General features: G+C 45.8%; 1 protein-coding gene across 4 annotated transcripts in view; it reads right to left on the reverse strand.

Annotated features, from left to right (window-relative positions):
- Positions 1-2,948: 2,948 nt before the first annotated feature.
- The window catches only part of FAM81A (family with sequence similarity 81 member A), an 87,199-nt gene continuing 73,222 nt past the window's right edge, over positions 2,949-16,925 (reverse strand). For all 4 annotated transcript variants that reach the window (XM_060174414.1, XM_060174416.1, XM_060174413.1 and 1 more), the window contains exons 6-9: positions 14,647-14,753; positions 13,054-13,189; positions 9,380-9,575; positions 2,949-3,968 (exon numbers count right to left, since the gene is read on the reverse strand). In XM_060174414.1, the coding sequence (XP_060030397.1) occupies positions 3,844-3,968; positions 9,380-9,575; positions 13,054-13,189; positions 14,647-14,753 (564 nt within the window). In that variant the 3' untranslated portion in view covers positions 2,949-3,843. The remainder of the gene's footprint in view (positions 3,969-9,379; positions 9,576-13,053; positions 13,190-14,646; positions 14,754-16,925) is intronic.

Genomic DNA, 16,925 nt, shown 5'->3' on the forward strand with positions numbered 1-16,925 from the left:
TTGGATTCAAATCCCTGCCCTCCATTAATTAAGATCTCTCTTCATGAGTCAATCTTCTAGTCAGTCTCGTGCTCCAACCACAAAAGGCAGCGACAGGTGCCCACCCAGTAGAGTCTTTACAAAGATTAAATGCGACAAGGGACAGATGCTGTTCACTAGTTCTTAAGGTCCTCTCCTGTTCAGAGAGCACGTGGAATGGGCTTATCTGTGAACATGTAAACACACACACACACACACACACACACACACACCCCACACGTCAGCAGGTCCAGTGCTCAGCCCTGTCATGTTCTGGGAGTGCCTCCCTTCAGATCCAACCGCTTTCCTTTTCAGCTGACTCCCCTGCTTTTCCGGGTCTCAGACTGGGAAGGCTCTTTATTTTTTTATTATTTACTTATTTTCCCTTGTTGCCCTTGATTTTCTTGGTTGTTGTAGTTGTTGTTATTGATGTTGTCGTTATTGGATAAGACAGAGAGAAATGGAGAGAGGAGGGAAAGACAGAGGGGGAGAGAAAGACAGACACCTGCAGACCTGCTTCAACGCCTGTGGAACGACTCCCCTGCAGGTGGGGAGCTGGGGCTCTAACCGGGATCCTTACACCGATCCTTGCACTTTGCGCCACAATAGCTTACCCCACTGTGCTACTGCCCGACTCCTTTCTTCCTTTTTGCCTCCAGGGTTATTGCTGGGACTCAATGCCTGCACTACGAATCCACTGCTCCTGGAGGCTATTTTTTCCCCTCTTGTTGCCCTTGTTGTTTATCGTGGTTGTTACTGCTGTCGTTGTTGGACAGGACAGAGAGAAATCAAGAGAGGAGGGGAAGACAGAGAGGAAGAGAAAGATATAAACACCTACAGAGTTGCTTGTAGAAATTCTCTGTGTCCTGTTAAATAAAATAGAAAGAGAGAGAAAAGACAATGTCCGCTTGGAGTAGCAGTGGATTTGTAGTGCTGGCACCAAACCCCAACAATAATCCTTGTGCCAATATGAGAGAGAGAGAGGGAGAGAGAGAGAGAGAGGGAGAGAAAGAGAGAGAGAAAAAGAGAGAAAAAGAGAGAGAGAGGGAGAGAAAGAGACCTACGATGCTGCTCCACCACTCATGAAGCTTCACCCCTGTAGGTGGGAGCTGGGGACTTGAACCTGCGCCCTTGCTTATAGTAACCTATGTGCCTCACCAGGTGCACCACCAGCTGGCCCCTTGTTTGGGATTTCCTTTTTCAACCCATAACTGAAAGGAAGCCATATTCTTCTGTTCTCTGTAAACCCCCAATACGGCCCATCTCCTGGATCAGAGGGACAGTCCTCCAGGCACAGGGCTGAAACGCCTGCGACCCCCCAGCCCCACCCCAGTGCCTCCAGTGGTAAGCGCCAGAGGCAAACATCTGGCAGAGCTGTATGGTGCCTCTCTCAGGAATCTGAAACTGGAGTTTTAAGACAGCAGCAGGACTGCACAGCCGTGGAGTAGAGACCGTAGCCTAATAAGCCAGGGAGGGAGCGGGAGGCTGCTATTTGGAGGCCGGACGGTGGTCCCAGGCAGCCTGGCTTGAACCATGGCTCCCTCTCACTTCCTCATGCAGGGTTTGGGGCAAGCCGATTAGCTTCTGAGCAAGTCACAGTTTACACGTCTATCAAGTGGGGAAAGCAATAGCACGGAGGGGGGGGGCATAATGGTTCTGCAAGACTCTCATGCCCAGGGCTCTAGAGGGTCCCGGTTCGATGCCCAGTATCACCATAAGCCGGAGCTGAGCAGTGCTCTAGAAATAAATATATAGATAAATAGGCAGCACAGGAAGTCCCCACACACTGTCATCAATAGATTCTTGGAAACTTGGACTTGAAGGCAGCAACATAAAAGGGAAACAGATCCTCAAATACCTCTGCTTCCCTTCAGCTCTGGCTGGAAACCCCCCCCCCCAAACACACACACACACACACACACATACACACACACACTCCCTTCAGCTCTGGCCGGAAACCCCCCCCAAACACACACACACTCCCCTCAACACTCCCTTCAGCTCTGGCTGGAAACCCCCCCTTACACACACACACACACACACACACACACACACACACACACACACACACACACACACTTTCTCTCTCTCCCCTCAACACACACCCTTAAGGGAACATGTATTGGATGGCATGTTCCTTATAGATAGCATCTCAGATCCAAATTACAAAAAGAAAAAAAAATGTTGTTGTTGTTGTTGTTAAGCCATTGTAGCAGCATGTCTTCATTTGGGTAAACAGTAACGGCCAGTTCAGACATTTCATGTATGATTTCACTACAGAAGTAGAAAATGCTTTAATTTTCCTGAGTCCTTGGCAAACAAAAAAAGAGTTTTCCAAAACAAAAAAAAAATTTTTTTTTAAATATTCCCAGCTTTTCTTTTCCTAGGTATACTCACAGTTCAAAGGGATGTGCATCTTGCAATCTCTTTCTTTATACCCTCAGAGACATACAGACGGTGCTGGCACCAACGGCCAATGATGGATTAAATATGGCGACTGAAAACAAAACATCCGTCGTCTGCAAGACTGCTCAAGATGCAAGCTTCTAGACAGTGGTATAAATGCTACTTGCATTCTTTGCCCCATACAAAATGAATCTCTCTCCCATTAAAAATACGGAATGATTTGCGTCTTAATCCTGTAACGTGAGCACTTAACCAGGTGCACCACACCACTGCCTGACCCCACGTGTCTTAACCCTCATCCACATTTTTTTTTCGGACCATTTCCAAACCGCCTAGGATTCCAGTGTCACATCAGGGTTCTGATGTGCCATCACCCTGTCCATTTTGTCTGGAGAACTTTTTACAGGATACGGGGCATTGACGTGATAAAACCAAGGCACAAGAATACAGTAACAAGAAGCAGATAGAAACCAGAGCACTGCGTGTCAGTTCTGGAAACATTGAAGAGAAGATTGTAAAGCCTGAAAAGTTCTCACACTGCATTATAATTAATACACAACTGGATATGCAGTAAATCAACTATTAACCACCATTTCATTATTAAATATATGGCTCTCACAATAGCGGCTGCGGGTAAATTTGAACAGAGTTCTCAATATTAAAACCCTGATACAGATGTTGTGCCTGGTGTTACCTAGATCGCTGTCATAAGTTTCCATTTTAATCTCGATTTACATGGCAGTTATCAATTTAAAAATTGTTTTCATTACATAAATAGTGGGGTGTTTACTCTAAGTGTTAAATCCCAGCCTGTTACAAAAGACAGAATGGTCGGCAGATGATCAGTATAAGAAATGTACAGATAACAATAATAAAATCCAAATATGGACACAAAGGGTGAGTTGTAATCTGTCAGGTCCCTTAATTTAGGGAAAGGAGCAACACATTCCTATGACCACTCATTAGGTTTCTGGTTTGTGTGTGTGTGTGTGTGTGTGTGTGTGTGTGTGTGTGTGTGCGCGCGCTTTTAAGTTTCAAAAGAATCACCATTGACATTTTTAAAAATAGTAAAGTCTTGGCTGGGGCATCAAGCACAGAAGGGAAATTGTTCCAAAGTCTTTTCATTCATAAAATGAAGGGATGATAAAAGCCTTTCAAAATCCAGGAAGAGGAAAGAGAATAATTCCATCGAATTTAGAGAAGTAGAATAAAGTGGCAGAAGTAGTTTGATGCTTTTAAAGAGAGGGAATTGTCAAGACTCACACGGGAAAACATTCAGATCTAGGAGAACCCAGTCCTCAACACATGCACGCGACAGATGGAACTTCCCCAGCTCGGCAACCCTTTATCTGGCTACAGAGGTATCTCGCTCATGGTCCCACTGGCAAAGCCACTGGGAGGTCCTTGTCCCAACTCCCTTCACATGGGAGTTTCCGGTTTCTGCATCTGTTGGATCTGCTTCAGTAACTGGTCTTTGTCCAATTTCATCTTGGCTTCCAGAACTTGCCTGAGGGATCCTATGCTTTCATAGATGGCCGTGAACCCTTGAAAAAGAGGTCAGTTTCACTAGGGTTAGTATTTTTTTTTTAGACTAAATACTTTATATCTAATACCAAGTCAATTATCTTAAGAATAACACATTATTTTTTTTACCAAAGAGGAGAATCAGAAGTGGGTTTGACATGAACATAATAACAGCGACAGAAATTTGACGTTTTTCTTTGAACATTTTATATATCATCACATACCACAACATTCTTTTATTATATATTTATGTACCCATGCCTTATTTAATTAGTTGTATTTTAATTTATAGACACAATTTTAATCTGAAAACAAATATTTTAAAAATTTATGTGTGTGTGTATATATAACCTGAAAGCACATTTTACATTTTTGAATCTCTGTGTATACAAGTGTATTATTATTATTTTTTATAACACCTGGCAAACTGTATTCAAAAATACACTTTAAAACGTTAATCATTTTAAGAGGTAAAATAGTAAGCTCATCAAAAGTTTTTAAGTAAGGGGTTAGTATATTTTAAACACTACTATACAGAATTCTGTGACACAGAGTTAGGAGTTGGCTGGGGCAAAAAAATAAATATCAAAGGTTACAACTGCTGGAGTGGAAGTTTGGTGGGAAACAGAACCACTATGTAACTGCATACCACCTCTCCACAGAGTCCTTTTCCAATCCTAACAGGAACAGAAGACAACGTAGAACCTCGACCAGGAGGGTTCACTACAGAGGAAACAATGGTGAATGGGGGACATTGAAGGCTGAGACTATTGCACTGAGGTTCCACTGTACTTAGTTACTTGTGAGAATGCCCTTGTTCCCACGGCATACACATTAAATAATAACATCATAAAACAGACTCCAAGAATTCCACAACCTACTCCTAAATGGTTTGTGAATATAATTTCTTCCCTAAAAATTATGTGCATTTCAAAAGATTAACAACTGACGAATTTATGTCACAGGTGTATAACGTCTAGGAGACTGTCTCTACACTTTTCCTAAATTTGCTGCTATTTCTAAACAAAAAAAAAATTGAAGAGATAAACCATTAAAAAAGCATTTCATATTATTCTGTACCCTTGCTGGTTTTTAAAATAAATGTCAAAAGGCCTGGCCTTGGTTAGAAAATTTATAATTTTCTCTCAGGAACTTTTCTTTACATTGACAATTCATAAAAAGACACAGAACCATGTGTTAAAAATAACGGGTTATGGGAGTCAGGCAGTAGCGCAGCGGATTAAAGCGCAGTTGGCACAAAGCACAAGGACCGGCTTAAGGATCCCGGTTCGAACCCCTGGCTCCCCACCTGCAGGGGAGTCGCTTCACAGGTGGTGAAGCAGGTCTGCAGGTGTCTGTCTTTCTCTCCCCCTGTCTTCCCCATCTCTCTCCATTTCTCTCTGTCCTATCCAACAATGATGACCTCACTAACAACAATAATATCTACAACAATAAAACAACAAGGGCAACAAAAGAGAGTAAATAAATATAAAAAAATTTTTAAAAAATAATGGGTTATGGGGGAGATAAGATTACCTGGGAGGGTGCCTGCACTGCCATATGAGTGACCCAGGTTCGAGTCCCCATTACAGCACTGGGGGAAAACTTCGGTGCTGTGGTGTCTCTCTCCTTTCCCTTCCCTCCCCACCCCAAAAGAAAAGCCAGTCAAGAGCAGTGAAGCCCCAGCATTGACACGGACAAAAGCCCTTATTGGATGAAAAGATATGTTACAAAATACCAATTAGAGGGAGTCAGGCGGTAGCACAGCGGATTAAGCGCAGGTGGTGTGAAGCTCGAGGACCGGCCTAAGGATCCTGGTTCAAGCTCCTGGCTCCCCATCTGCAGGGGGGGTTGCTTCACAGGTGGTGAAGTAGGTCTGCAGGTGTCTATCTGTCTCTCCCCCTCTGTCTTCCCCTCCTCTCTCCATTTCTCTCTGTCCCATCTAACAACGCCGACATCAATAACAACAACAAAAATAACTACAACAATAAAAAACAACAAGGGCAATAAAAAGGAAATAAATAAAGTTAAAAAAATACAAATTAGCACGTTCATTTGAAAAAGCCCTCAGAACACTGCTAAGCAGAGGATGACATGTCTTGTCGACACAGATACAGGGTGAGAGAAGTTATGAGTACTTTCAAATGTTTTATGCTTTATGGTTTTCCACTAAATAATGTCTGTTTTTCCGTAATACTGTAAATGTGAAAAGACTCTGCATTCACTGAGGGCTAGGCATTAATAACCTCAATGGCACGTTGAACAGCCAGCAACAAATCCATCCAGGAAATGACGTAACATTAACCACCATCAAAATATCCAAGCGTCACTTCCCCGTGGCCTCCAGGACCAATAAAGAAAATTCACTTTTATATCCTCATGCGTTCTCCAATTCACAAGTTGGACTGTGGCTTCTGCTTCTAGAAAATAATAAGCCTGTGGTGGTAATGACAAAATTACTCTTGGGAACTACTTTTTTTAAATTTTAAATAACCACCTTTTTTTCCCCCACATGGCAAAAGTAGAATAAGTCTGCAGAAGCAATCTTTGGGATCCTAAAATTGGGAAGAGCTAGTGGAGAACCTTAGTCTCCATTTCAACTCTTTCAGTAGTAGCAAAGTCACTGGTATTTTTTAAAAAATACTTTAAAAAATGTTTAATTTGGGAGTCAGGCAGTAGCGCAGTGGGTTAAGCGCAAGGACCAGCATAAGGATTCTGGTTCGAGCCCCCCGGCTCCCCACCTGCAGGGGGGTCACTTCACAGGAGGTGAAGCAGGTCTGCAGGTGTCTGTCTTTCTCTCCCCCCTCTGTCTTTCCCTCCTCTCTCCATTTCTCTCTGTCCTATCCAACAATGATGACGTCAATAACAGCAACAACAATAAAACAACAAGGGCAACAAAAGGAAACAAATAAATAAATATTTTTTAAATGTTTTTTAAAAATATTTTAATGAGAGATACAGAGAGAAATACATAGAAGAAGACCAGAGCACTGCTCAGTTCTGGCTCATGGAGGTGCTGGGGATTGAACCTGGGACCTCAAAGCCTCAGGCATGAAAGTCTCTTTGCAAAATCATTATGCTGTCTCCCCAGCCCCACCATAGGTGGGGGCTTTTTATTATAAGATATCTCTGTCTCTTATGGAATTAAAATCTGACTTTGAATGATTTTCAGTTACTAGCCCAACTTCTGTCTTCCTGAACTTAAACATTGTCAGTTGACTTTTCTGTTTACATAACAGCACTTCAGAACTTGAAATTATCTCTAACATTTTCTTCTTCTTTTTTTTTTGGCCTCCAGAGTTATCGTTTGGGCTCTTGCCTGGAGGCTTTTTTTTTTTTTTTTTCCTTCTGTTGCCTGTGCTGTTTAATCGTTGTTGTGGTTATTATTATTTTTGTCATAGATGATGTTGTTTAATTTCATTTTAAAAACAGAAACAGAGAGATAGCACAGCACTCCTCAGCTCTGGCTTGTGGTAATGCTGGGGATGGAATCTGAGACCTCTGTCATCCTAGGCATTAACCTGTCCTTAACTAGTGGTGAGAGGGTGGGCCCTGTTGACATCTGAGTAGAGGAATAATTATTTGCTCTGATGGCCTAGTGCCAGCAATGGAAAAGCAGGCCTTAGGAGGCCAAGCAGTGATGTGCCTGGCTCAGTGCACACACTATCACGAACCAAGACCTGGGTTCAAGTCCCCGGTCCCCATTTGCAAGAGCAAAGCTTCAATAAAGTAGTACTGCAGATATCTCTCTTTCTCCTTCTCTATCTCCCTTTTCCCTCTTGATTTCTCTGTCTCTACCCAACAAAATAAAAATATATAAAACAAAAAAGAAAGTCTTCAAAGCTCCACAGAAGGGCTGGCAAGACAGCTCACGTAGGAAGACTTTGCCAAGCACGTGACCCAAGTCCAAGATCAGCCTCCACCACACCAAGGAGAACTTTTGTGCTGTGGTGTGTTTCTTTTTGTTATATATAGTTTTTATTTTATCTTTATTTACTGAATAGAGGGATGCATTGGATCGACCTTCCCGTGGTGCATCCCGTGAGTCCCCTTTCATTGGGGAAACTGACGATCCTTCCTAGCCGACTGAATCCACACGGATCCCAGTCACTTTCCAAGCCAGCAACAAGCAGCTCCTGACAGCTTTCAACCTGACGCTGTTGACTGGCTACGGAAGAAGGGCAAACGCTAGAAGAAGAAGTGAATAGAGACAGACAGAAATTGAGAAGGAGGTGAGAGAGAGAGACACAGAGAGAGACACCTGCACCCTGCCTCACCACTCGCAAAGCTTCCCCTCTGCAGGTAGGAACAGGGGGCTCAAACCTGGGTCCCTGTGTGTTGTGACATGTGCGCTCAACCAGGTGCACCACCATCCGGCCCCAGTGGTGTGTCTCTGTCCTCTCTCTCTCTCTCTCCATCTCCCTCCCTTTCTCCCTCTCTCTCTATTTGAAAAAAAAGATCAGCTCCATCAATAAAGAAACAAATGCACCTCAGAAGATGCAGGTTCGGGGGCCTGGTGGTAGCGCAGCAGGTTAAGCGCACATGGAACAAAGCTCAAGGACCGGTGTAAGGATCCCGGTTCGAGCCCCCGGCTCCCCACCTGCAGGGGAGTCACTTCACAGGCGGTGAAGCAGGTCTGCAGGTGTCTGTCTTTCTCTCCACCTCTCTGTCCTCCCCTCCTCTCTCCATTTCTCTCTGTCCTATCCAACAACAAAGACAATAATAATAACAACAACCCTGATGAACAACAAAGGCAACAACAGGGGAAAAAATAGCCTCCAGGAGCAGTGGATTCATAGATAACACTAAAGAAAATGTATGTTGGATGCAAGCTAAACATTGTCTGTTTTGTTGGCCTGTCCCTCTTGTGACTTCTGCATGGACATGAACTTGAAACTGAGTTCAAGTCAACACAGTTGTACACAAAGTCACCTACACACACATCACTGCTATCACTGTGAGCGGGAAGCATGAGTTGTAAGGGGGATATGAATCCATGTTTTGTTTTGTTGTTGTTGTTGTTTAACAGAGCACTGCTCAGCTCTGTCTTATGGTGGTACAAGGGATTGAACCTGGGTCTTTGAGGCCTCAGGCAGGAGAATCTCTTTGCATAACCATTATGCTATCTACCCCCAGTTCCCACTGTTTCTTTAGATCACATTAAAAAAATGAACCACAAGGCTGGGTGGTGGCGCACCTGGTTGAGCACACACATTACAGTGCACAAGGGCCCAGGTTCAAGCCCCAGTCCCCACTTGCAGGGGATTAGCTTCATAAGTGGTGAAGCAGGACTGCAGCTCTCTCTCTCCCTCTCCCTCTCTATCACCTCCATCCCTCTTGAGTTCTGTCTCTATGAAATAAGTAAACAAAGATAAAAATATATTTTAAAAAAGAAAATGAACCATTCCTTTGTGTTTCCTTTGTGGCTTACCAGCATCGACTTCTGCCTTCATCTCTTTCATGTCCTCGGTCAGCTGCAGCTCCAGCTTGCTGATCTGCCCCTGGACCTTCTCCTCCTCTTGCTTGTTTCTCTGCCCCTCCAAGCTCTTCTTCTGGCTCTCTTCTATTTTGTCAAGCCTGGCTGACATCTGGCTCAGTTTCTTCTCCATGTCCCTTTCACTGGCTCCCTGGGAACCAGGATAAGAAATGCTCTTGGTTATTCCACAGAGAAAGTCTACGTGGTATTTGCACCACTTGTAATATCCTGTCAACAATGGAGAGAGAAGGAATCTCAAAGGCTGGGCCCATCACTGACCCCAGTATTCATTCTCCATTTCATCCTAAACAGACTCTCTCCTCTTTATTTGATTTAATTTATTTATTTACTTTTTGCCTCCAGGGTTATCGCTGGGGCACGGTGCCTACACTATTAGTCCACTGGTCCTGGAGGCCATTTTTTCCTTTTTGTTGTTGTTGGATAGGACAGAATGAAATGGAGAGAGGAAGGGAAGATAGAGACGGGGAGAGATAGACAGACACCTGCAGACCTGCTTCACCGCTGGTGAAGTGACCCCTCTGCAGGTGGAGAGCTGGGGGCTTGAACCAGGATCCTTACGCCGGCCCCTGCACTTCACACTATGTGTGCTTAACCCAGTGCACTACCACCTGGCCCCCTCTCAATTTCTCTCTGTCCTACGAAAGAAAACAGAAAGGCAGGGTGGTGGCGCACCTGGTTGAGTGCACATGTTACGATGCACAAGGACCTGGGTTCAAGCCCCCAGTCCCCACCTGCAGAAGGAAAACTTTGCAAGTGGTGAAGCAGGGCTGCAGGCCTCTCTTTTTCTCTCTCCCTATCTCCTTCTACCCCATTCTGTTTCTGGCTGTCTATCCAATAAATTTTTTTAAAAAGTTGGTGTTTTTTTGTTTTTTTTTGCCTCCAGGGTTACTGCTGGGGCTCGGTGCCTGCACTATGAATCCACTGCTCCTGGAGGCCATTTTTTCCCATCTTGTTGTCCTTGTTGTTGTGCTTGTTGTAGCTGTTATTGTTGTCATAGCTGCTGTTGTTGTTGGATAGGACAGAGAGAAATGGAGCGAGGAGGGGAAGACAGAGAGGAGGAGAGAAAGATAGACACTTGCAGACCTGCTTCACCGCCTGTGAAGCGAGTCCCCTGCAGGTGGGGAGCCGGGGGCTCAAACAGGGATCCTTACGCCGGCCTCTGCACGTTTTTTTGTTTTTGTTTTTCTAAGAGAACAGGCAAAAGGAAAACAATGGCCACCAGGAGTAGCAGATTTACAGGGTAGGCCCTAAGCCCCAGTGTTAACCCCTGTGGCACTATAAATACATACATACATACATACATAAAATAAATAAATAACAAAAGACTCTTCATGATGGCGTTCAGTGCAAAGGCTCTGCCACTCACCACCTTGGCAGGTGGCAGTTGGGGAGAGCAAAGCCAAGGATGCCAACTGCACCAGGCCCTTCTGCCCCATCGAAGTTCAGCAGGAGAAAGCAGTGGAAGCGAAGAGAAAGGAGCAGATGACCAGCCAGAACCTGACGCAAGCTGAGCACTGGTCTCAGAGCCTGCTGACCTGGAGCCCTGCACACGCAAGGCTTCCTGGGCGGGGTTTTTCAGCAGCTCTGCAAACCTCAGCTGTTTCTGCCAGAGACGTGGGTGAGGGTGGGCCGAGGAAAAGAAGATGGTGGATCCCCTTCCCGTGAGGCTTTGTGACAGAAGGAGCCAGCAGAGGCCCCTTTGTGTATAAAAGACAACAACTGATGTCACCAGAACATAAAATTAAAAAAACAAACCAGGGTGAGGGGCCGGACTGGGACACACCCAGTAGACCACACATGTGATCATGCACAAGGACCCGGGTTCAAGCCTCCAGCTGCCACCTGCATGAAGGAAGCTTTACCAGTGGTGAGGCAGGGCTGCAGGCTGGTCGGTCTCTCTTGCTCTCTCTTCCTTCCTCTCTGCCTCCTCCCTTACTTCTCAATTTCTCTCTGTCTCTACACTACATAAATAAAGTCTGCAACTTGCTTTTATTTAGAAACACAGATGAGGCTGGTAAAATAGCTCAGTTAGACGTGTACTACTCTGTCACATACGTGGCGTCACCCAGGTTCAGATCCAAACCAGCCCCTACTGGATTGAAGGATTCTTTGGTCACTTTCATTCTCTCTTTTCTTTCTCCCTTTTCTCTTTCTTTCTTTCTTTCTTTCTTTCTTTCTTTCTTTTCTTTTTTGAGTTCTTTTTTAAATTTTTTAATTTAAGTTTCCCTTTTGTTACCCTTGTTTTTTATTGTTGTTGCAGTTATTGTTGTTGACATTGATGTCATCGTTGTTAGGACAGAGAGAAATGGAGAGGGGAGGGGAAGACAGAGAGGAGGAGAGAAAGACAGACACCTGCAGACCTGCTTCACCGCCTGTGAAGCGACTCCCCTGCAGATGGGGAGCCGGGGGCTCGAACCGGGATCCTTACGCCGGTCCTTGCACTTTGCGCCACGTGTGCTTAACCCACTGCGCTACCGCCCGACTCCCTCTTTTTTTTTTTTAATTGATTTAATTATGATTGGCAAGTCCATTGGATAAGAGGGGGATAATTCCCAACACTAGAGTTCCGAATCCCATCCCCTCCATTGGAAGCTTCCTTATTCTTTATCCCTGTGGGAGTATGGACCTTTTGGGTTCTTTACGGGGTGCAGAAGGTGGGAAGCCTGGCTTCTGCAACTGCTTCTCTGCTGGACATGGACAATGGTAGTTGATCCATAACCCGAGCCTGTTTCCGTCTTTCCCTAGTGGGGCAGGGTTCTGGAGAGGTGGGGTTCCAGGACCTCTCTGCCTTTCTGTCTCTATCTTAATAAAAAAGAAAAAGGGACGGTGTGGTGCACATGGTTAAGCTCACACGTTACAATGAGCAAGGGCCCAGGTTCAAGCCCCCATTCCTAACTTGTAAGAAGGAAGCTTCAAAGTGGTGAAGCAGTGCTTCAGATGTCTGTCTCTCTATATTCCCCTTTCCTCTCAATCTCTCTTTGTCCTGTCAAATACAACAGATAAATAAAATTTCTTAATCTTAAACAGTGTTCTTTATAAATAAAAAAATTTTTTTAATTAATTAATTTTTAAAAAGAGAGAGAAGGAAAGGGAGGAAAAACAGACAATCTGATTCCTAAAGCTTCAACTTAAGTTCATCTCACTTGAAAGTATCTAAATTATCTACTTAGTCTATATTGAAACAAGTTAAGTGTGGGCCAGGTGGTGGCGCACCTGGTTGAGCACACATACTACAATGCACAAGGACCCAGGTTTGAGTCCCTGGTCCCCACCTGCAGGGGGAATGCTTTGCAAGTGGTGAAGCAGGGCTGCAGGTGTCTCTCTGTCTCTCTCCCTCTCTAGCACCCCCTTCTCTCTTGATTTCTGTCTCTATCCAATAAATAAAGGTAATACATTTAAAAAAAAAAAAACAAGCTAAGTGTTCTGTTTCTTGATAATAAATACATATAATAAAAAAGGAGCAGTGAAAACCATGGGAATGAATTCTAAGACAGAGAGACCATTGAACTGTGGATCCACATGACTCAATCATAACTGATGAGTCTTGATTTAAACATGGGGGCCTTGCACTGAACCCCACTCGCTTCTCGCCCAGCATCAGGACTTACACTGTTTTCCTTCATGACCAAGGAGAGCTGATCAATTTTCTGTAGAAGTTCTTCTTCTATACGCTCCTGCTCCTGTTGCAACCAACTCCGTGCAGACAAAATCTGGTTACTGAGCTCCTCAATCGTACCTTTAAACCTAAAGTAGGAAGGAGAATTAGCAAGTCAGACGCACGACGTGTTTCAAACGGCATCAAACCACCTCAGCTACCACGTTTAAGTGCTACCTGTCAGTGAGGTCATCTGGTATTTCTCCTCTCTTTGACTTATCTCACTTAACACAGTGCCTTCAAATTCCAGCCAAGATGAGGCAAAGGAAAAGGCTTCACCATTTTTAACAGTTGAGTAGTATACCATTGTGTATACAGACCACAACTTACTGTTTTTTTTAATCAGAGCACTCCTCAGATCTGACTAATGGTAGTGTGGGGATTGAACCAAAGACTTTTGGAGTCTTGGGCGTGAAAATCTTTTTGAATAACCATTAAGTTATCTTCTCAGTCCTTACCACAACTTTCTGAGCCACTCATCTGTTATTAGCTATCTGAGTTACTTTCACATTTAGGCTACTGCAAACTGTACTGTTGTAAACATGAGTGTAGAGATCTCTCTTCTTTACTGAATCTTCAGCACTTAAGCCAGTGATTAATAAAATGTATTGGATGGGCCAGGGAGATAGCGTACTCATTATACAAAAAGGGTTTTCATGTCTGAGGTCCCAAGTTCAATCCCAGGCACCACCATATGCCAGAGATGAGCAGTGCTCTTGTGAAAATAAATAAATACATAAATAAAAACATGGATTATCCAACCACTAAGAGCCATAATTATGAATGAAACTACAATGGAACTTTTATTTTTCTTTTCTTTTTTTTAAATTTTTCCCCTTTAGCTGCCCTTGTTGTTTATCATTGTCATTGTTGTTATTGTTGTTATTGCTGTTGTCGTTGTTGGATAGGACAGAGAGAAATGGAGAGAGGAGGGGAAGACAGAGAGGGGGAGAGAAAGACAGACACCTGCAGACCCGCTTCACTGCCTGTGAAGTGACCCCCCCCCTGCAGGTGGGGAGCCGGGGGCTCGAACTGGGATCCTTACACCGGTCCTTGGGCTTTGCGCCACCTGCGCTTAACCCCCTGCACTACCGCCCGGCTCCCGGAACTTTTCTTTTGAAAATCTCTTGCTGGTCTCACTTTGTGCAATGAATAAATGAAAACCAAGAGAAACAGAACCATGATATTGAATATGCTTATAAAGAATTTCAAAGCAAGGGGCCAGTCGGTGGTGCACCCAGTGAAATGCACATAGGAAAAAGCACAAGGACCCGTGCAAGGATCTGGGTTCAAGTCCCTACTCCCCACCTGCAGAGGGGTCACTCCACAAGTGGTGAAGCAGGTCTGCAGGTGTCTGTCTTTCTCTCTCCTTATCTCCTGCTCCTCTCTCAATTTCTCTCTTGTATCCAATAAAGTGAAAAATGGAAAAAATGGCCACCAGGAGCAGTGGATTCGTAGTGCTGGTACTGAGCCCCAGCAATAGCCCTGGGGGGGTGGGGGGAGAGAATTTCAAAGCAAAACAGAAGGTTTACACGTTGACACTTACTTTGTATCCAGCAGCTGGAGCTGGTGGTTACTGTCCCTGTGAGACATCTTCAGCTTGGTGCTTTGCTCTGAGATGGACAGGTCCACTCTGTTCAGAAGCTGAGAGATCTAGGAAGGGGACAGAGCTTGTTTTCCTTTACTTCACATGGCTACTGGGAAGCCCAAGACTTTCATAGGAATGGTGTGATGTGCAGAAGTATCACGACAGACTCACATGCCTGAGATCACAGTGGACGTAGGTTCAGTTCCCAATACCACCGTGTGCCAGAGCTGATTAGTGCTCTGGTCTCAGCCTCTCTCTCCCTCTCTCTCTCTCTTTCCCCTCTTCCCCCCCCCTTTCTCCCCTCTCTCTCCCCCTCCCCTCTTCCCTCTCTCTCTCCCCTTTTTCTCTCTCTCCCCTCTTCCCCCCTCCCCTCTTCCCCCCTCTCCCTCTCCCCTCTTCCCTCTCTCCCCTCTTCCCTCTCTCTCTCCCTCTCCCCTCTTTCTCTCCCCTCTCTCCCTCTCCTCTCTCCCCCCTCTTCCCTCTCTCTCTCCCTCTCCCCTCTCTCTCCCCCCTCTTCCCTCTCTCTCCCCTCTTCCCCCCTCCCCTCTTCCCCCCTCTCCCTCTCCCCTCTTCCCTCTCTCCCCTCTTCCCTCTCTCTCTCCCTCTCCCCTCTTTCTCTCCCCTCTCTCCCTCTCCTCTCTCCCCCCTCTTCCCTCTCTCTCTCCCCTCTCTCTCTCCCCTCTCCCCTCTCTCTCCCCCCTCTTCCCTCTCTCTCCCCTCTTCCCTCTCTCTCCCTCTCCCCTCTTCCCTCTCTCTCCCCCCTCTTCCCTCTCTCTCTCCCCTCTCCCTCTCCTCTCTCCCCTCTTCCCTCTCTCCCCTCTCTCCCTCTCCTCTCTCTCCCCTCTTCCCTCTCTCTCTCCCCTCTTCCCTCTCTCTCTCTCCCCTCTTCCCTCTCTCCCTCTCTCCTCTTCCCTCTCTCTCCCCTCTTCCCTCTCTCTCTCTCCCCTCTTCCCCCTCTCTCTCCCCTCTTCCCTCTCTCCCTCTCCTCTTCCCTCTCTCTCCCCTCTCTCTCTCTCACTCTCCGCTCTCTCCCCTCTCTCTCTCTCCCCTCTTCCCTCTCTCTCTCTCCCTCCCCCCCCTTCCCTCTCTCTTCTTCCTCTCCCCTTCCCTCTCCCTCTGGGGCCAATGAGATAGTTCACCTAGAAGGGCACCTGCCTTGCCATGCACTAGGTCCAGGTTCAAGCCCCTGGTACACCAGTGCCAGGCGAAGCTTCAGTGCTGTGGGGTCTCCCCATCCCCAACCCCTTCACTGAACAAGAAAACCAGCCTCAGTGCCGACATCACGACATCGCGTGGGTAAAAGGCCCTGGGTATACACCACATTTCCCCCTAACACCCTTTTTGTGGTGTTAATAATCCTGCTCTTGCTCATTCTTTAGAAAACAACTGTGAGGTCTGTCACTTTATTCCTCTGTTATGGCTTTCTATCCATGTTTCTCTTTTCACAATAAGCAGGTGCAGATTCTCTGTGGGAGCCGTTAGGACTGTATTTTTAATTCAGTAAACTGATCTGATGCCTCCATTTTCCTGAATCAGCCTCTCTTTGAATGAAGAGGAGCAAGGAGGGCAGACACGGTAGGGAGGGTCTACAAGTCAGACCTCATGATGGCAAAGGAAAAAGTATTAACTGGCCCCCAAAACACAGTGTGACAAGCCTGGCTCTGTGGAATTAACCTGCACAGTTGACTTCAAGGCAGAGGGCTCTCAACTTCCTCCCCGCCCCCCAGGCTCCCTGCTAACTTGGCCTAATTATTTCCTGCATGTAGACCACATGCTGAGGTAGCCGAGGAGGTAAGTTGGGGGGGGAGAGTAATGGTTCCTGGAGCAAAAACTAGGACATGGGGCACGCAGAAGACTACTTTATCATCTTGTACCATAGGTAACGCGGGAGCCGTGGCCCGGAATTTCTAGGGTATATTCATTCATTGTTTGAGGAGGGAGCAGAAAGGATCTTTTAAATTAAAGCTGTACTGGAAATCTTGGTGACTTGGCCGCCATGCTCTGGAAGGGCCACCCCCACGAAATGAGAAGTCAAAGAACAAAATGCAGATGCCTTGTCATCTGGCCGGCTACCCCCTCCCATGCTCTTTCTTGGAGACTCTTGATACTTCGTGCTGTGACCGACCTAGTTCTTCTCTCTCTCTCTCTCTCTCTCTCTCTCTCTCTCTGTCTCTCTCTCTCTCTGCAGCAGTTCTCCCAAGGTCACCAATCTGAACTGGTTCCATAACTATCTATAT

The sequence above is a fragment of the Erinaceus europaeus genome, chromosome 16 (assembly GCF_950295315.1).
Source record: "Erinaceus europaeus chromosome 16, mEriEur2.1, whole genome shotgun sequence".
Classification (NCBI taxonomy): domain Eukaryota; kingdom Metazoa; phylum Chordata; class Mammalia; order Eulipotyphla; family Erinaceidae; genus Erinaceus; species Erinaceus europaeus.